This window comes from Phyllostomus discolor, chromosome 12 (assembly GCF_004126475.2).
Source record: "Phyllostomus discolor isolate MPI-MPIP mPhyDis1 chromosome 12, mPhyDis1.pri.v3, whole genome shotgun sequence".
Classification (NCBI taxonomy): Eukaryota; Metazoa; Chordata; class Mammalia; order Chiroptera; family Phyllostomidae; genus Phyllostomus; species Phyllostomus discolor.
The window spans coordinates 27,223,363-27,243,807 of NC_040914.2; the positions used below are offsets into that span (position 1 = coordinate 27,223,363).

General features: G+C 47.0%; 2 protein-coding genes across 2 annotated transcripts in view; one reads left to right on the forward strand and one right to left on the reverse strand.

Moving 5' to 3' along the window:
* Positions 1-20,445, forward strand: part of LOC114510749 (patr class I histocompatibility antigen, A-2 alpha chain-like) — a 512,772-nt gene that overhangs the window by 316,709 nt on the left and 175,618 nt on the right. The window lies entirely within an intron of this gene.
* On the reverse strand, positions 4,513-6,157 carry LOC114510843 (patr class I histocompatibility antigen, alpha chain E-like). Its single transcript, XM_036013363.1, is given in 3 exon segments — positions 4,513-4,814; positions 4,911-5,186; positions 5,734-6,157. Coding segments are annotated over 3 exon segments (582 nt in total). The 5' UTR covers positions 5,990-6,157; the 3' UTR covers positions 4,513-4,764.

The following is a 20,445-nucleotide window of genomic DNA, read 5'->3' on the forward strand; positions in this document are numbered from 1 at the left end:
CATGGAAACACATCACCTAGACAAAACCTGCACTCAAAAAAAAGCTAAGGAATGTTCTTTATAGTATATATGAATAACACATTCACATGAAATATGGTAATTTACAGAACTGGCCATCCTGGGGATACATGGGTAATCTACACTTCTATTCCATTTCTTATTTTCTGGAAGAGCTCACTAGCTCATGACGGTACAAATCATATTTGTTGTGGGTAATAACAGAATAAAAATACATGAAATTGGTTTCTCAAAGCATTTGAGGAAGTATACAGAAATAGGAAGAATTCTTACATAATCTTTGAAATGGTCAACAGCAGTTCTAACTACACTATACTACTTTGGAACTGCATTTTAAATGGCTACCACAACCACGGAGAAAGATATAACTTAACACCAGTAACTAACATAAGATATTAAAAATACCAGATTGCCACAAAAGGAAAAAAAAAAGCATAAAAAGCAAACAAAGTCCCCACTTCTATATTTCATTAACTAACTAAAAATTCTATTAACAAATTGACAAATGGCAGCTTTGAGGCATCTTAATAGCACCTCATCCATTCAATCAACAAACTTCACAAAAGGTCGACTGTGTAAAACAAAACAAAACTTCAACTCTGGCCCTGTGGCTCAGTTTATTGGAGCGTCCTCCCTACACCAAAAGGCTGTGGGTCAGAGTCCCAGTCAGGGCACCTACGAGGTTGTGGGTGTGGTCCTCCATCCAGGCACAGACAAGAGGTGACTGGTGAATGTTTGTCTCCCTCCCTCCCTCTCTCTCCCTTTCCCTCTCTCTCTAGAATCAGTAAACAGATCTTCAAGTGAGAATTTTTAAAAATCTTCCCAAGTCAAAAGTAGCACCTCATTGGAATGACCCTTATTTTATGTGTAGCATGTCAGAATATGGGAGAGATATGTAAAAATAAAGACACAAAATAATGTAGAAAGCACATCTCCATTCCTAGGATTGTCTTCATCGAGGAGATAAAATTTGCATAGTTTTTTGGACAGGTATTGCCCACATTCACACCAAAATGAAATTTATGGAAACAGTTCAATGTTACTGAAGAAAGGAGATTCCCTTCAACAGCTGCCCTGGTCAGTGGGGAAACATAATTTCCCTATAATTTTATGGATCTTTATCAAGCTCATCATACTCTGGATTGACTTGAAGATCTTCCAGTGAAGCATCAGTTTCAAACTGAGCTTCTAAGGTCATTACAGATTTTACATAATAAATGGTACCAAAGACATAATTCCTGAATCGAGTGGTTATGGTTACTATTAAAGCTGTCTTCTGTATATTTACTGTCTCATCTGTGGTTTTGACAGCTCAAGAGCACACCTAGGAGTTCTAGGAACCTGAGGACCAGCAGGGAGGAGCTGACAGTGGGTAAACAGGAAACCAGAACCTCAGCCTCTGCATCAACCACAGATGAGAGCGTAAAAAGGCAGTGATGTGAGTGTAAACATGGAATTCAGCACGTAGGAGGTGACACAGGTGTCCACCAGCATCAGGACGGTGTGGGTGACTCTGGCCTCTGGAGGGCATTGGTGGTGGCTGTGGGGGTGTGAATGTGCTGCAGCCTCTGGTGGTGTCTGTGCAGGGGAAGCACCATGGAGATGCTGAACCAGGCCGTGAGGACAATGAAAGTGACATCAGGACATGACCACAAAGATGGCAGTGCCTGCACTGGATTTTGAGGGTGAAACGAAACACTCCCCTTTGTTGTTGGTATCGTTTTGACGGTTCAGGGGAGCAGTGACTTGCCACAGCCCTGCTGACACCCCGCAGGCACCTGCCCTGTCCCAGACTCTAACCAAACACCTCAGTTACTCCATCTCTCCTGTGCGGGGCACTTACCTGCGCGGCTCCGTGTGGGACGTTTGCCTATAGCCCCAGTGAGCCCCACAGACCCGCACACCCCCTTCCACAGACCCCGAGGACTCTGATCACACCTCCTGGGGTCGCCTCCGGTATGCAGGTCCTTCAACATCTTCACCGCCCCTCCCACCAGCGCGGCCCAAGTGCCTCCCTAGGGGTGGGGGTGGGGGACGCAGAGACAACTGCGGCGGACGTGGTGGTCGCACCAGCTGCTGAACCTTCTGTGGGGCACAGAGACTGACCACGCAGGTGAGGGGCTTCATGAACACCCGCCCTGCACAGACAGGATGGTGGTCAGCAGCGCTGCGAGGTCACACTTGGGACAGCGCCACACCGGGAATCAGAACCCGCTGACAGACTGAGCTGGGTTGTCTGGGAACGGGCCTCCCAACTACGCTGGCCGCCCCCCCCCCCCCCCCCCCCCCCGGAACGGAGCATGGAGACCGGTGGGCAGGCCACTCCCAGCCCCTGGGACACCTCTGCCAGTGGTTCCTGGAGAAAAGGGAACGGGGACCCTGGGCACAGCCCTGCTGTCCTACAAGTGTCAGAGGTCCCATCCTCTTGTGTCTGAGCCCTTGTGCTCCACTAGCCTCCACGTCCTACCTGGGACTTACAAGCGCTGTGACTCAGCGTGACACGTATGACGTGGAGACACCAGGGACTGACCGAGACCTAAGCACGCAGTGTGTAATTCTGCACAGGTGAGCACAACTGCCCGGTTGTAGTTCCCACCTCCTGGGAGGAGGACATGGTCCTGCTGGCTGAGCTCGTCCTGTGTGGAGGGATATGGGGGTCGGGAAAGGGCGGTGGACAGCAGGAAGCACCCGGGGCTGGGGAGAGAGACCTCGCGTGGGGGAAGGGCCAGGGCTCTCTCTGCAACCCTTCTGCAAGACTCTCCAGCCTGCTCACCAAAGCACCGCCTTCCTGGTCTGAGCACCTGCCAGGGCCCCACCTCCTACCACCAACTTGTGTGGGGCTACAATTTTTTTTCAAAGAGCAATTTGTTGTTTTCAGACTAAGTTGGAGGGAGACGGGGGTGGGGAAAAGAGAGAGACGTCGATTGGTTGTCCGACTTATTCCCACTATCAGTCATTGGTATGGCCCCTGACAAGGGGTCAAATCTGAAATCTTGGAATATTGGGATGATGCTCCAACCACAATAAACTTAATAAAAAACTCACAGTAATAATTTAGGGGAGTGGGCAGGGCACAATGAAGGTAAATGTGGGACACCAGTAATTGAACAATTAATAAAAAACACCGTAATAATTTAATTAACACTGCAATAATTTAATGTATAAAAACCAAGGATAGGTATAATATCTACAAAAACCAACAAAGAACAAATATACAAAAGACAGGGGCTGAGGGCCAGATCCAGCCAGAGCCCAAGCTGATGCAGCCACAGGAAGCCCTCACTGAGCACAGTCCTGGAGCCACAACAAGGCCCAGGTGACGCTCATGTCCCTGGGACCCCAGGTCCTGGTGGGACAAGGTTCTCCTGAAGCAGCAAGGACAAAGGAGCAACAAAGAAGACCCAGACGAGGAATGACCATGTCAGAGCCCACAACGCATGGAGCTTGACTGGGCTCCGGCTGCACCTTGCTCCTCACAGCCCCTCCCGACCCCACCTGCAACAGACTCAGTACCCAGATTCTAGAAGGTTCTCAGTCATTGATCTCTTGCATTGTAGGTTGTTCTGCATTTAACCCATTGACCCTTTATAGCAAGAAATTAAAAAAAAATTCATACCCAGATACAGATTTCCAACTGGGGAAAAGGACATTAAGTCAGTGAAACAGGGAATGAGAACCATGATGGGGACTCTGCTAGGACAGGACAGTCCCCAGGGGAGAGGCGACAGATGCCTGTGGGGAGAGCGGCCTGGGCACCAGCCCCTCACTGACACTGATAAGAACACAGGCACATTCTGATGCCGGTTGCAGAAACAGCAGTCAGGGATCCTTCAAGTCCCAAGGGGAGGCTGCAATGACTCTTTAGCACTAAGTCCCCTACAAGGCAGCTCTGTCACACTGAAAAGAAAGTTATTGTGAACAAATTGAGGTCAGTCTCAGAAGTGTCATATTATCCCACAGGCCACCACATGGTCAGAATGTTCCTTCCACTCTGAGAATCCCCAAAATGCATTTGTGCCCCTTGGTCCAAATATCCCCAGTTCTTGCCCATGGAGCCTCATCATGATGAGCTGTGAGAGACACATCAATGCCCTGGGCACTGTTGCTGCCTGGGGAAGACACAACAGCAGAGTTATGGGGTGGAAGAGCCCCTCCCAGATCCAGCCCACACTCTCTCAAGGGTCCCAGATGTCACCTCCCCAACACCCAGACTTACAGGCAGCCTGAGCGTCTCTCTCCCTGACTCTGCCTGTGGGAAGAAAACATTCTGTGAGAAGTCAGGGGAAGGCTGTGTCCTGTGACCCTAAAGGATTCCCACACTCCTGAAGCACAGGGAAGGTTCCAGAACTGTGACTGAACACCCAGGATAGGATCAGGAAATATGAGGAAAGTGCATGTTCCAGGACTGGACCAACAACCTGTCTGGATGTCTGTCCTCAGGAAGGACCTTCCCTTCTGACCTGGGACACCTGGTGTGCAGCTGGGAATCAGTCCCCATCGCTAGAATCATCAGGGGATAAATGTGTCCCTCACTTTCCCAGGGGCTTCACTAAAGAGTCAGTGTTAGGAAATAGGCCCCAGATGGACAAGCACCCTGTGTGAGGACACAATGCCCATTAAGGAGACAGAGCACACTTCCACCTGGGCTTGACCCCCAGGGGGACAGGGAACTCAGCCCCACCCCTTGCCCACCTGAGCACTTCCTCCCTCATAGCACAGCTCCAGCAGCCACAGCTCCAAGGAGACCTAGGGCAGCAGCAATACCCATAATGGTGATGGTGGTCTGAGGAGGGTGTCTGGAGGGGAAGGTGAGAGGTCAACCTCAGGCCTGAGTCCTGACCCTGCTCAGGGACACCCTGAGGAGAGGCTCTGTGCCCATGCCCCCTCCTCACCCCATCTCAGGGTCAGGGGCTCGGGCAGCCCCTGGTGCTGCACATGGCATGTGTATCTCTGCTCCTCTCCAGGGGGCATGACCACAGCTGCCCACTTCTGGAAGGTCCCGTCCCCTGCAGGCCTGGTCTCCACAAGCTCCATGTCCTGGGTTAGGTCCTCCCCTTCATGCTGCCAGGTCAGGGTGATGTCAGCTGGGTAGGAGCCCAGGGCCCAGCACCTCAGGGTGACCTCATGGTCAGAGATGGGGTGGTGGGTCAGGTGTGTCTTTGGAGGGTCTGAGGGGACAGTGAGAAAATTCAAGAACTCTGCATGGTCATCAGACACTCCAGCAGCGTTTATGTGGCCACCCTGAGAGTGGACAGGACAGTAGGGGTAGGGGAAGGGAGAGCAACACCCAGACACCAGCCTGGACAGAGGACTCTGGGTTAATCTCCTGTTTCTTGTAAAGTTCCAGAATCAGTGTGAGAACCTAGGGTAGGAGTGTCCAGGTCTCTAAGGGGAGACACAGACTCAGTGGAGGCTCAGTGACTCCCTAAAGCAGGAGTCAGGTCTCCAGAGATGGTTTCAGCCCAGGAAGTGTCCTGGTGCCCCAGGTGCTGCATCGTGTGAGGAAACCGCTGTGGGGTATTTCAGGGAGAGGCTGGGTCCCTCACTGTCCTTTAGAGAAAGCTGGTCCCACAGGTGAGTCACAGAAGAAGGAGACTTGGGGGACTCTTCCCTCTCCTGAGCAGGAATTCTGTCCCTGCCCCATTCCCCTCCTCTCCTTGTAGGAAGCCGCCCCAGCCCACAGATCCCCCCTTGGGGAGGCCCACGCCCTGGCACCTGCTCAGAGCAGCGTCTCCTTCCCCTTCTCCAGGAACAGGAGGAGCCGGTGCACGCACATGTCCTCCAGTTCCCCCCTCCAGTAGTCCACATCAGCAACCTGCACCAACTTGCGCCAGGCAATTCGTGCCGCCTTGTCCGTTGCAGTCCAGGAGCGCAGGTCCTCGTTCGTGGCCAGGTAGTCGGTGCCGTCGAAGGCGAGCTGATTATACCCTCGGAGGAAGCGCCCATCCGACCCCAGGACGCAGCTGGTCATTTCCTGGAAGGTGTGTGACCTTGGCCTGGCTCCGAAGTCAGTTCCCTCCAGTTACTGCCACCCGGAGGACGGTCTGCCCCAGAGTGGACCAGTCCGGACCGGACCCACGGTGATGAAACCTGAACTGAAAATGAGCATCCTCGGGGTGAATCTCAAACTCGGAGGCTGGAGGCGATCCTGCCCAGGTCCCCGTAGCGCGTGGCTCACCGTCCTCGCTCTGATTGTAGTTTTTGGTTTTCGTAGTTTTTGATGTCCCGCGTGTAGTCATCCCAAAAATGTGGATGTTCCTGCTCCACTCGCGGCTGCTCCATCCATGGCACCCGCGGCTCCAGTCTCGGATTCGGGGTGTCGCTGTCGAACTGCGCAATCTCAGTGTGGTCCACGTAGCCGACAATGACGTACCGAGGCGTCCCGCGCCCTGGTCTGGACACTGCGCTACTGAGTAGAGTCAGGCTGTGAGGGCCTAGGGAGGGGGTAGGACACACGTCCTGGGTCCTAGGTAGTCGGGCTAAAGGGTCAGGGGGCGCGGGAGACGGAAAAGGGGGCGGTGATTGAGAGGAGGGGCGGGCTTCAGAGGTGGGGGGTCAGGGTGGAGGGCGCTGGAGACTCGCAGTCCTTGGGGCCTGCGCCCCCGCCGGGTCCCCTGGCTTCTGCCCCACCGAGGCCGTTCCCTCCCGACCCCGCACTCACCGGCCCAGGTCTGGGTCAGGGCCAGGGTCCCAGGTCTGGGTCAGGGCCAGGGTCCCCGAGAGCAGCAGGAGCAGGTCTCGGGGCCCCATGTCCCAGACCCTGAGAGTCTGGGGACAATTGAGTTCTGGTTGTCTTTGAGGAGTTTATACTCGGAACCACGGTAAGGCTGATTGGTTGCTCTAGATTTGGGCCACCGAATGGGAATGAGTGGTGCAGGAGCGTCATGTGTATCCAGGATGTAGGGCCTACAAAGGTTGAAAGAGGCAGAAGGAAAATCCGCAGAGAAGTGGACTTCCCAGCACTAAGTAATCATCCGTGCCCCAGACTCGACCAACTAAGTCCCAGGCTGAGACCCTGAGAGCCAGACCTGAGGACCCGGGACTTTGCCCAGACCCCTCCTCCTGCACGGAGGACTGTCTGTCGCACCGTCTCCCGGAGTCCTTACCCACGGGCTGTTTTATTCAAATATTTTGAATTTAGAACATCTACGCAGTCTTGCAAAATAGGGAGAACCCCCAAAATGATTTTGTTTGTGTGGGTTATGTCTGTCAATATTTACCACAGGAGGAAAAAAAAAACAGTTTGAAAAATTCATTTAAGAAAACCTTACTAACCTATGACATGCTAACAGAAATTATGTTTTTATGAAAAACAACTGTTCCCCAAATGCACGAGGTAGTGAGAAGCGTGTTTCTGTGTGTTAGATAGAGCTGTTGCATCTCCTGGTCTTGGTAGAGTGTCCCCATGCAGTAGGTGTCCCAGAGGGCCCAGGGCTTTTCCAGCCAGAAGTTGTGGAGACCTGACCTCCTGGCACAGAAACTCTGGGCTGAGGAACTTCATTTAGGGCTGGGATGCCTCACTCCTCAGGGCCACCTCCACAGCTGAGATACTCCTTTTGATTTTTATCAACCACATGCAAGTGTGGGATCAGGCTGCTCTGCATCTATCCCCTCCTATCCATCTCAATGTGGCTTCTTTCATTCCCTGGTTGTAGAGCTTGTGTTCAGCTAGATTCCAGGTGGTTCTGAATGGTGGCTGTCCGTAGTGAAGTCGTGATTTTGATGTGGTCCTGTGGTGATGAAAATACTGCATTTACCTACACAGCCATCTTGACGGGAAGCTGAGATATTTTGTAAATGTTTATTTAAGGATGATGATTTAGTAAAGATAATACTTTTAAATCCCTTGGCTGTGTTGTTTTGAAGTGACACTGGTTTTGTTTTCTAGTCTGTGAGGGGTGGTGGTGAAGAATGCCTGCTAATGCAGTTGGGTATCCCAGCCTCCATTCCTGCTAAGTTTACCTTCACGCACATGTGGGCACAGTGACAAAGCAAGGATGTCCTTAATCCTACAAAAACAGATTTGCCTCATAGATCCCATGAAAGGGTCTTAGAAACCTCAAGGGTTCCACAGAGCACACTTTGAGAATGGTTGTTCTGGATAAACCAGGGGGAGTCTCCCTACTGGCCCCATCTTTTGCACCCTCCTCACATCCTAGAACCCCTCTCCCTGAGGTGGGATCCCTGCTTCCCCACCCTCTGCTGAGAGCATTGCCCTGGGTTCTTCTAGAAGAAAGCTCACCCCCTGGAAATGAGATTTCAGAGAGTGTCCCCAGTCTGGGAAAGGAGATGGGGGACAGGTGTTTCCTGTTTGAATTGAGTACAGTTTGTGTCTGAAGGCACCAGACCCACAGGAAACCTAGCTTTGTTTTAGAGCAGCGTAAGATGTACTCATGTCCCAGACAGAAATGTGGTGCCATCTGTCAGAGAGATGATATCGGCCCCTTCACTTTTCACAGGTCTAGTGCTGTGACTTGAGGCCCAGATAATATGAAGCGCAGTTCTTTTCAATAGAACATTCTGGAACAAGCAATTGTTCTGTGTCTGAGCGTCCAAATGGCAGCTACTGGCTGCAGGTGGCTGGTATTCTTGTGAGTGCCTCTGTCCTTGTGTTTGTCTGCGTTTAGACAAAATGCAGTGTGGTGTCATTTTCTCTCACTTTGCCATGGTCTAGGGATGTCCTTGTCTGATGCTGATGTTCTGTGAGAGCACGTGTGTCCAACTGGAGAGTAACCCGGCCCAGCAGTGAGCACCAGGCTAACTCCCAGCAACAATGGGCCTCGCTCTGAGCACCAGACTCATTCCAATGTTGAGGCTGCTTTTCCTTCCTCCTCTTCCTCCTCCTCCTTCTTCTTAAAAAAAAGACTTTATTTTATTTTTTTAAAGAGGGGAAAGGAGAGAGAAAGAGAGGGAGAGAAACATCAATGTGCAGTTGCCTGTAGCACATCCCCTACTGGAACCTGTCCAGCAGCCCAAGCATGTGCCCTGGGTTGGTGGGAATTGAACTTGCGACCCTTTGATTTGTAGGCTGGCACTTAAACATTGAGCCACACTAGGCAGGACTTCCTCCTTTCTTAAATTTAATATTTAAAAATATTTACAACTCAGTCAAACAATAAAGAATTTAAAAAACATTTAGAAAAAGAAAAAATACAAATGTAAGACAGTTATATTTGTAGTAAATACATGTAAACAAAAATGAGAATGTAGAATAAGAGAAACAGAAATGAAAAGTAAACTCTAGAACTTGGACAAAGGTGAATGAAAATAATGAATATATTAGAGGAGGGTGGGGAACTCATACTGTTGTAAAGGCTAAAGAGATTGAAAACTGGGACAAAACTCCTGAAGGATGCTTTTTGTAAAAGGTCTCAGCAATTTAAATGTGCTTACATTTTGACACAGAAATTCCTCTTTTAGGAATTTATTCTAAGAAGATAATCACACATGTCCTCAAAAATATTTATTCAAGGAGGTTTCTTGTATTGTGGTTTTGTAAAAGCAAAAGGATGGAATGTCTCTAAATGCTTCAATCAATAGAATGATGGTGACTATGGACAGAAGATTGCTTAATGTGTCTCAGGCAGTGACACCATGGGATCTACCAGAGGGTCAAGTATAATCTTCAGGGCAAACACAAGAAGCACTCAATATGGGATCCTTCAAGGGGACAGGGAAAAGGAGACTCAGAGAGGTTCGGAGGTGATGAAGGTGTGGTGAACACAGGACATTTTCTCTCAGAGCCCTGGTAATTCACTTTGACTGGGTCCCTTAGCAGCTGTTGTTACTGGACAGGCCTGGGCCTGAGCAGTTCTGTCTCAGGCCAGCCTGTGGTGTGTGGTGTGTGGGTGCTTGACTTCCTCTGGATAAGATTTCACAGCCTGAGTTAGGGGATATTGAACGTATGTTTATCAAAGCTGGTGACACTAAGGAAGAACTTAGGGTAGAAGAAGTCAGTCACTGGAGAGAGCCTAGACAGGGCCTCTGTGGTTCCTGGAAATGTTACAGAAAGGAGTGAGCCAAGGCTGGGCTGCAGTCAGCTCATTGGGAAGTAAAACTGCCAGAGACAGAAGTGAGCCAAGGTGGGATAACTGTCAGCTCACTGGAGAGTCAGGGAGAAAGGGGACCTTAAAGTCAGGATGGGGCATAAACCCAAGATCAGCTGCTGCTGCCCTGAGCTCCCCTGGCTGATAATCTCAAGGGCACCTTAGAGCTCAGAAGGAGAGGAAGAAGTTTATGTCTGACATGGAGGTGTGGGTGCGCTCAAGAGCCAGCTGCCCCAGGTCTCTGCCTGGAGGGTTTTAATCTCTCTTTTCTGGGTGAGAACCTAGGGGAGGATTCCAGCAGAATATTCATCAGCTTTCCAGCGGTGTTTTTAATAAACTGATGCATCAACATGAGCACATGGGGGCTTGGGGATTACCCTCTAGTCAGCTCCACTGTTTTACTTCTTTTCTTAGGTGTGTCTGGTTGTAATGTTTTTTTGTTGTTGTTGCTGTTGTTTTTGTTTGTTTTGTTATTTGATCCCCTGACTTCATCTGTCCTTGGGTTCATCTGGTAAAATGGGTCTCTCTTGTTTATTTTCCCCCAACCAGGTTTATTTAAGCTATGTATTCTCTACTTAGGGAGGAGAGACACAGTGAAAACTTTAAGAGGCAGAAAATATGGGCCTGGAGACTAGAAGACATTGAAGCAATGCCTTCCAATTACTGAAGAAAAAAATATTTCCAACACAGAGTTCTATATCAAGTCAAGATGTGAATAAGGGCTAGGATAGCCTATGGGTTCTTCATGTGTTTAGAGTTTTAATAGTTAACTTTCCATGTTCTCTTTTGGAAAATACTTCCAGGAAAATTGAGGAAAATCAGGAAGTAAACCAAAAAGGAACATGTGGTATCCAGGTGCTCCTGAACAGGGGAGCCAGAACAGGAGAGGCCTGGGCTGCTGAAGATGAGGTGAAGGACATCCACAGTGTCCATCCAGCTCCTGGTGTGCAGGGCCCTGGTCACCTGTGGCAGGACCTAGGGCTGTGGACAGGTGTCTGCAGAGAGGAAAGTGGTTGAAATATCTCATGTGTTCAAATACATACTTATGAAGATTTATACTCCTGGGAGAGCAGTGGAATGAATGTGTGAAATGAGACAGAACAACTGCATGGCTGAATTAGGACCAGGTGCAATGACCAACCACCCCCTACCCTAGTGCTGACCAATCAATGGAGACCTTTACCCTAAGTCCCTCAGTCCCCTATGCAGCCCATCCCCTAGAAGCCATCTGGGAGCCAGGTTTTAGAGGAACAACTCGCCTGTGACTTGGGTTTGGTGCCAGTTCCTCAAACAAACATTTACTTTCTTTTTATTTTTTTATGTTCACCTGAGGGCATTATTTTTTCATTGCTTACAGGGAGAGAGGCAGGGAGAGAGAAAAACATTGATGTGAGAGAGAAACATTGGTTGATTTCCTTTTATAGGCACCTGGACCAGGGATCATATGCACAACTGAGGTATGTGCACTGACCAGGAATGCAACATGCAACCTTTTGCTTATGGGATGATGCTCCAACCAACTGAGCCACACCAGCCAGGGCTAAACCTTTACTTTCTTTGCTGCAAACTCCTGTTTGCATTTGATTGGGCTTGACTGTGCACAAGTGAATCAACCCATTTAGTTTAGTAATATTTGTCATTTATAGCTTTTAACATTTTATAATTTTTATAGTGAATATACATTTATCATATAAGTCATGTATTATCTGTATATACATAGTTAATTTAAAAAGCTTTGTTGATATGTATAAAAGGGAAGACAGACAGGGAGGAAAGTGAAGAGCTCAGCTCAGGGCTGACAGTGCTGGGTTCCATGTCTGGGCTCTGGACAATGATGAACTTGCACACCTTCCCCCACTGCTCACTCAGGGCGCTGCTCTCTGTGGAGGCCAAGCTGGGTCTTTCCTTTCTTCTGGGGTGTGGTTGTTTGTGTCTCATCAACTCTCTGTTGCTTTTAAGAAGTGGGTTTTTGTATTACACATGGCATTTTTAGCTATTTTCTGAAATGGGAGGATTTGTCCATAGAATCCAGCCAAGTTTGTGAGGAATGGAATTTCTAAGGCCAATGGTTGGTCCTAGAGAAGAGGATCAGAATCTGAATCTTAAATTGTGATGAGAGGATGGTCTGTCAGGAGTTTTGTAAGTGAAGGGATTTTATGTAACTTGCTCTTTGGAAACATTTTTCATACACATACAGGAGCATTCAAAAGACACTCAGGAATACACAAAATAAATGAGTCACGTTGTCCCCCAGCCCCCTCAGTCACCTAAGTCCTCTCCCAGGAAACCATCACAGGGAGTCACTTCTGATTCCTCCTCCAAGGAAAATCTACCTGTGCATTAACATTGCTGTTATGTCTATAAAAAGAGCTCAGGCCACAGACTGCGAGAAAATGTTTGCAATTCAGTTCTTTTGGAATATACATAAGAAGCCTCAGACTCAACAGTAAGATAACAATAACTCAAAAAAATGGATCAAAATTCTAATCAGACACCCCACCAAAGAATTTATGCCTGCTTTGTCCAGGTGGTTCAGTTGAATAGAGTGTCATCATGAGAACCAAAATGTGGGTTCTATCCCTGGTCAGGTTTCTTATGGGAGGCAACTGATTGATGACTCCCTCTCTCTCTAACACACACTCTTTCTCTCAAATAAATTAACATCATCTTGAGTGACAGTTTTTTTAAAGGCTTGCAGTAGATCAGTACGCTTTGTTATGGCTGCAGCAGCCTCATATGCCTGTGTACTGGGTCTCTTGATGGTTTCATTTTATCCAGTGTGGAGTTAATCTCATGGTATTTTATGTGATAAGGTGCTATGCAGGCTTGTAGCCCAGAAGCAATAGGCTGTGCCCTGCAGTCCAGGTGAGCAGTAGGGAGGCCATCCAGGTGATACTGTCTCTGTGCTGTTCTCACAACCACAACATTGCACAAGTACACATTTCTCAGGGTGGATCACTGTTAGGCAGCACATGAGTGAATGCAAGTGCATCCAATAAACACTGGACACCTTACACTTACACAAGGCTGTGTGTCAATTCTATTTTAATTTAAAAATAAAGTTCATTATGTACAACACTGGCATCCAGAGAAGGATTACTGAATAGTGTAATTAAGAATATTATAAACATTCATGTACATATATTATATTGTCAAGAGCCACTTTCAACAGTTCATGACCCCAGGAGCTCCAGGATCCATAAGCATTTGCAGTGAAGGGTGAAGAACAGGAAAACAGGAAGCTAGCTAGGAGGGGTCTGCACCCACCAGAGATGAGGGCCCACTCACACAATGATGTAAAAAGCAAAAATGGAATTCAGCATGTAGGAGGTGACACAGGTGACCACCAGCATCAGGACAGTGTGGGTGGCTCTGGTTACTGCAGGGCATTGGTGGCAGCTGTGGGGGGTATGAATGTGCTGCAGCCTCTGGTGGTGTCTGTGCAGGGGAAGCACCATGGAGATGCTAGGCCACACCATGAAGACAGTGAATGTGTCATCAGGACATGACCAAATGATGCAGATGAGGAAATATCAATTTTAAACAAAATTTCCGGAGTTACAAAAATTATGTTCTGTTCAGGAAAGTTGGGCCCATCTTATGAAAAAAATTCTGCAAATAACACAGGCAGTAGAACCATGCACTGTAATTCTCAGCTTAAAAATTATCAGTTCTTGATCTTTTTCTAACTTTCTACTCACTGGTGCAGGATATTACAAACCCTACCTCCCCACTGAGTTCTCAAAACCATGTTTCCTCATTTGGAAGATGGAAGGATGATAGGACTGTGGGCAGAATCCTTGAGGTAAGTTGTTAAATTCCAGGTTCTGGACCAGATAGCTCCTACCTTGTATCAAGCTCATCCACATAATTAGCTTAGTCCAACCTGAGAATTTTGCTTACTGGGCTGTGCCTCTGTATGCTTTCTTAAAAAATTAAATTAAGACATTAATACAGAACATAGGTCAAAGGCTGTTGCAAGAACAATGTGCTTTTCATGTTCCTGGATGATCACAAGGGCGGGAACGAAGTTAGCTCTCATATAGAGTTTATGGAAATAGCAGGTACAGTAGTAGAGGCTATGGTTAGGATAGATATTATTTTATTTGTTTCTTTGTTTGATGATCTATGGTAATGATAGTGAGAACAGGGTATTAAACTGTACAATGGGAAGAAGGGACCAGGCGTGTCCCATCAGTCAAACTATTTCTGGAACTTGACAGAGATGATCTCACTAGAAATTCTCTCTCCCCCCTTGCAGCCTCACATGCACAAAGCAACACTTACTCATACACAACACAGAACACACACACAAAAATGACACAAGAATCTTCAAAGAGTATGAGACATTTGCATCTCAGTGCATGATTTCAAACAGAAAAAAAAAATAGTGTTTATATCAACACAGCAGTATACCATGGACTATTTTCAGGGAATATCTGTCTGCATGTGTGTTTGTGTCAATGGGCCTCATTTTACGTCTGAATTCTGGGGTTATACACTCAAACTCTGCACATGTGTTTTCCAATTGTATTCATACCCAAGCCTAAAAATCTGTAGGTATGAGACAGTAAGATGACCCTCTGGTATAGGGCTGAGCAGCTCAGTCAGTGGCTCTGGTCCTCCAAGGCTTGGCTCAGACTCCAAGGGCAAGCCTGCTTTTTCCTACATTGTCAGCGACTCTGACACAGAGCCACAGTGGACCTCACCATTGTCATAACTCTTTCCAACACAGGCCCACCTCTCCCCAGCCTGGCAGAACAGCCAGAAACTGCTTAGATACAGGTGGGTCAGCACCTGTCCTGCCCAATGGTGTCCCCCAAACCCACTTCCATTTCTTCTCCCTAAACCACCCTTTCTGTTCTGATTTCTGCCCTGAGATTGGACATAAGACCTCTCCTGGCTGGTCTCTCTCCTGAGCTCTGCACAGGGACGAATCAGGCAGGATGAGTGGCATACCTGAGGCTAACATTACAGTGACAGGGGGTTCCTGGACCTGATCCCCCCACAGAGATGCCATTGTCACATCATCCGTGGCATCGGTGACACTGTCTGCATGGAACGTCTGGGTGTCTCCAAGGAGGAGCAAGCTTTGTCCCCACTGCAAATCACTGCCAGCCTCCACTGGTGATTACTGGTAATTTTGGCAATTAACGAGAGGATCCTAATGAACAGCTGAACCCCAGGCAGGAAGAGTTTTCTTTGCTCCCTGTGGATGAGGCTAAGTTCAGAGTCAAAGCCGTACTCTGTGGTGGAACTGAAAGTCAAGGTGGGACCAAAACTTCCTTTTACTCTGTGTATTACGCAATTACACAGTATTTCCAAGTGGGCATTTCCTTCAGTGCTCTCATGTTTCAAAACTCTGGCTGACACCCAAGACTGGCCCATAGTCTGAGCATCCCCATTCAATCTGGAATCTGGTCTCTCCTTTGACTTAAGTGCCACACTGCTCGCCATGATGGCCCTGGGTCTTTAAACCTCGAGAATTTCCATCTGAAGCTACTCTAACCCACCTCAGAATCCCTAGGTCTCCCTACTGTCCCCACAGGAGATCAAGTTGTCCACAGAAACCCCCGCAGACAATGAACCAGATGTCCTTCCTTTTTCTGTGAATTTACAGTGAAGATATATTCTTGATGTACAGACAGGATTCGGGAGAAAGAAACACATAGGACAGACAGAGATACCATCAAAACTCTAACACTGAGAAAACAGTGAAAGAACAATTAGAAAATTGGGTAAAATAAAGAGAAAATTCACAAAATAAATGAAGAGATGACTGAATCACATCAATGTTAAGTATGACAAATCTTTCAATTCATTATTTATCGAGATTGGTTTAAATAGTCTCTTTTTTTCATTTTCATTCTATTTTTAGAATAAGCTTTCCAGTTTCAGCAATGGCAACAATAATATCAACAGGATGGGATTATTATTACCATTTGTCAACTGTTTAGATCAGCTAGGGGCATGAGTAGAAGCAGGGGGTATAGGGGAGATCTCTGTATCTTCCTCTCAATTTTACTTCAACCTAAAAATGCTCTAAAAAATAAACTTTATTGCCCTGGCTTATGTGGCTCAGTGGGTTGAGCGCTGGCCTGCAAAAAAAAATGGTCGCCAGTTTGAATCCGGCTTGAGGCACATGCCTGAGTTGTGGGCCAGGCATGTGGCCCCAGTAGGGGGTGCACAAGAGGCAACCACACATTGATGTTTCTTTCCCTCTTTCTCTCCCTCCCTTCACCTGTGTCTAAAAAAAAATCTTTAAAAAACAAATTTTATTACAAACTTTTTAATTGCAATCAAAAATAAAATTCAGATAGGGTCAGTAATGCACAGATATTATATGTAGAGGCAAAGAAGAAACATGATGTCTAAGTATGACAGCGAGGTATTTATGTATGATTAAAAAAGAAAACATTAGACTAGGTAGATATGTTTGAAAAGGAATACTGAAGTTTTAAAAATTACTTATTGATTGAATGAGAGAGAGAGAGAGATTGATTTGTTGTTCCACTTATTTCTGCATTCACTGGTTGATTCTTGTATGTTCCCTGACTGGGGATTGAACCCACAACCTTGGCACCTCAGGACAGCACTCTAACCAAATGAGCAACCAGGCCAGGGCAATAATACTGGATTTTTTAAATGTTATTACAGTGTCATACCTGAAAGGATGAATGGAGATTTGGAAATGTAATATTTTTTAAATATATTTTATTGATTATGCTATTACAGTTGTCCCATTTCCCCCCTTCTCTCCCCTCTACCCTGTACTCCCTCTCCCACCCACGTTCCCCCCCTTTAGTTCATGTCCATGTGTCATACTTATGAGTTCTTTAGCTTCTACATTTCTCATACTATTCTTACCCTCCCCCTATCTATTTTCAACCTACAATCTATGCTACTTATTCTCTATACCTTTTCCCCCCTCTCCTCCTCCCACCACCCTGCTGCTAGCCCTCCATGCCCTCCATTTCTGTGCTTCTGTTCCTGTTTTAGTTATTTACTTAGTTTCTTTTGGTTTTGCTTTAGGTGTGGTTGTTAATAATTGTGAATTTGCTGTCCTTTTACTATACATGTCTTTTCTTTATCTTCTTTTCTTAGATAAGTCCCTTTAGCATTTCATAAAATAAGGGCTTGGTGATGATGAACTCCTTTAACTTGACCTTATCTGAAAAGCACTTTATCTTCCCTTCCATTCTAAATGAGAGCTTTGCTGGATAGAGCAGTCTGGGATGTAGGTCCTTGTCTTTCATGACTTGGAATATTTCTTTCCAGCCCCTTCTTGCCTGTAAGGTCTCTTTGGAGAAATCAGCTGACAGTCTGATGGGAACTCCTTTGTAGGTGACTGTCCCCTTATCTCTTGCTGCTTCTAGGATTCTCTCCTTCATTTTTACCTTGGCTAATGGAATTATGATGTGCCTTGGTGTGTTTCTTCTTGGGTCCAACTTCTTTGGGGCTCTCTGAGCTTCTTGGATTTCTTGGAAGACTGTTCCCTTTGCCAGATTGGGGAAGTTCTCCTTTATTATTTGTTCAAATAACTTTTCCACTTGTTGCTCTTCCCCTTCTGGTACCCCTATAATTCGGATGTTGGAACATTTAAAGGTGTCCTGGATGCTCTTAAGCTTTTCCTCGATTTTTTGAATTCTTATTTCACGATGCTTTCCTGCTTGGTTGATTCTATCTTCCTTCTGGTCCACTGTATTGTTTCGAGACTCAGATTCCTTCCTTTCACTATTGGCTCTCCTCCGTATATCTTCCTGCATCTCTTTTATGGTAACCTGCATCCTTTCATCTAAATTGTGCCCAAAGTCAACCAATTCCATGAGCTTTCTGATCACCAGTGTTTTGAACTGTGCATCTGATAGATTGCCTATTTCTTGGTCGCTCAAAAGGATGAGTCCTGGGGGACTGATCTGTTCTATTGGAAACATATCTTATATCTTTCCCTGTCTCTCTTTTTTTTTCCCCCCTCTGGTCTGGTCGCTCTTGTTACGGTGGGGGGCAGAGCCTTAGGTGTTCACCGGGGCTGGGCACCCCAGTCGCTAGATTGTGACGTTGTATGTGGGGGCGGGAGCGGGGATGGGAGGGAACAATGGTGGTAGTTCAGTTCTCCTAGGCTCAGACCCTTCTCTGGACCCTGGGCTGCGAGCTCTGCCCTGGTCCACAATCGCTGCCTCACTGGGTCCCCCAGCTGCAGCTTGCGTACTCAGGGATCACCACTGCGTTCTTGCACCCCAGATGGCTGTCACGCCAATTTTGCGCCAAATTTTCCCCGACCTCTGCGTGCCGCTGACCCGTGCCAGCCCCGCGCCCGCCCAGCTCCTCATCCCCTACCAGTCTGGATTTACGGGTCTACTTCAACTTCTTGGCTGTCCGACTTCCATTCAGATAAATCCTCTGTCAGTTCTGAGTGTTATTATCTGTAAATTATTGTTGTTCTATTCTTGGTTGTGCGAGGAGATACGGTGCGTCCACCTATTCCTCCATCTTGCCGGAAGTCCCGAAATATAATATTTTTTAGGCCAGAGACTGATCAAATCTAAATATTGGAGGGTTAAATCAGCCTTACATCAGAGTCAAAGGCCCATTTACAACTCCCCATCAATTTAAAAGTTGAACATCTGTAATTGAGCAAAGCTTCCTCTGCTTAATACACAAACACACCTGAGAGGCCCACACACCAGAACATGTGGAGGTGAGATGAGGGAATGCCAGGGACAGTGCCCGCAGATGCAGATGGTGGCTGCCAATGACCCAGCTAATGCACTAGGTGCAGAGGAGTCATGGGGCAGCCCCTCACTGTGGTGTAGGCAGGGGCAGAAGGGCAGCAGCACATCATTGCCCGAGACCCTGGCTCCCTCCGCTCTCCCCCATTGCTTTAGAACTTGGAGCAACAGTAGAAATGGGTCTAGCAGGGGTGTCCGAACTTTCGGCATCTCTGGACCACAATGGAAGAAGACACATTGTCTTGGGCCACACATTAAATACATTGTGACGTGTAATCACAAAAAAATCTCATAATGTTTTAAGTAAATTGACATTTTTGTAAATTTTGGGGGCCACATTTGTAGCCATCCTGAGCCTCAAGCAGCCCATGGGCTGTAGGTTGTACACCCCTGGACACCCCTGGACAGCACAGCAGTCCAGGAATGAAGGAGCAATACTGCAAGCTTGCAAATGTGGCTCCCCACCCCCTGCCCCACCCCCTGCCTCATCCCTCCACCATGGCGGTGGTGTCCTCAGACTGAGGCAACCCAGACATACCCACCCACCTGGTCACCCAGACAGCAAGCTGCATGATCACAAAGACAGCCTCCCCCACCGCAGCCCAAGGAGCAAGCAGAGCAGGTAAGAGAAGGCAAAAACTTGCCTGCCAGTAGACCAGTAGATAAAAACACTGTGGTACATATACATGGTAGAATATGCCACAGCTGTAGAAAAGAAGGCACTCTTATATTTTGTGACAGCAGGGATGGACCTGGAGGGTATTATGCTGAGTGAAATAAGCCAGTCAGAGAAAGACAAGTACCATATGATCTTACTCCTGTGGAATCTAATGAACAAAATACACTGACAGACAAAATAGAAAAAGACTCACAGGTACAGAGAACAGACTGAAAGCTGTCAGAGGGGAGGGGTTGGGGGCTGGGTGAAAAGGTGAAGGGATTAAGCAAAGGAAAAAATATCAGACACAGACAACAGTGTGGTGATGACCAGAGAGGAAAAGGGACGGTGGGGACAGGTAGATGAGAGTAAAGCAGGGAAAAAAGTGATGGAAGGAGACTTGACTTGGGGTGGTGAACACACAATACCATATACAAATGATGTATTATAGAATTGCACCCCTGAAAACTATATAATTTTGTTAAGCAATGTCACCCCCCAAAATTCAATGTTTTTTTTAAAAAGATAGGTGTCCCTAGGCTCATGACAATAGCCAAGATGTAGAAGCAACGTAAGAGTCCATCAGTGGAAGGATGAAGATGACATGGCATGTGTGTGAGTACAAGGTGGAGCAAAACCAGGTTTACAGGTGTGAGTACAGGAAACAGAATTTATTCTTATATTGGTCCATTATCATATTTTCCATATGAACAACTCTAAACCTACTTTTGCCCCACTCTGTATATATATGTATATATATTTGTGTGCATGTATATATATATACATATATGTATACACATATACACATATGTATACATACATACATACACACAATGAAATATTTGGACATAAAAAAGATAAAATACCATCTTAGCATGGGTGGATCTTGAGACTATTATGCTAAGTCACATGGAAAAGAATAAAAAATCATATTATTCACTCATGTGTGGGATATAAAATAAAAAAGAAAAGAACAAAACAAACTCATAGGTGC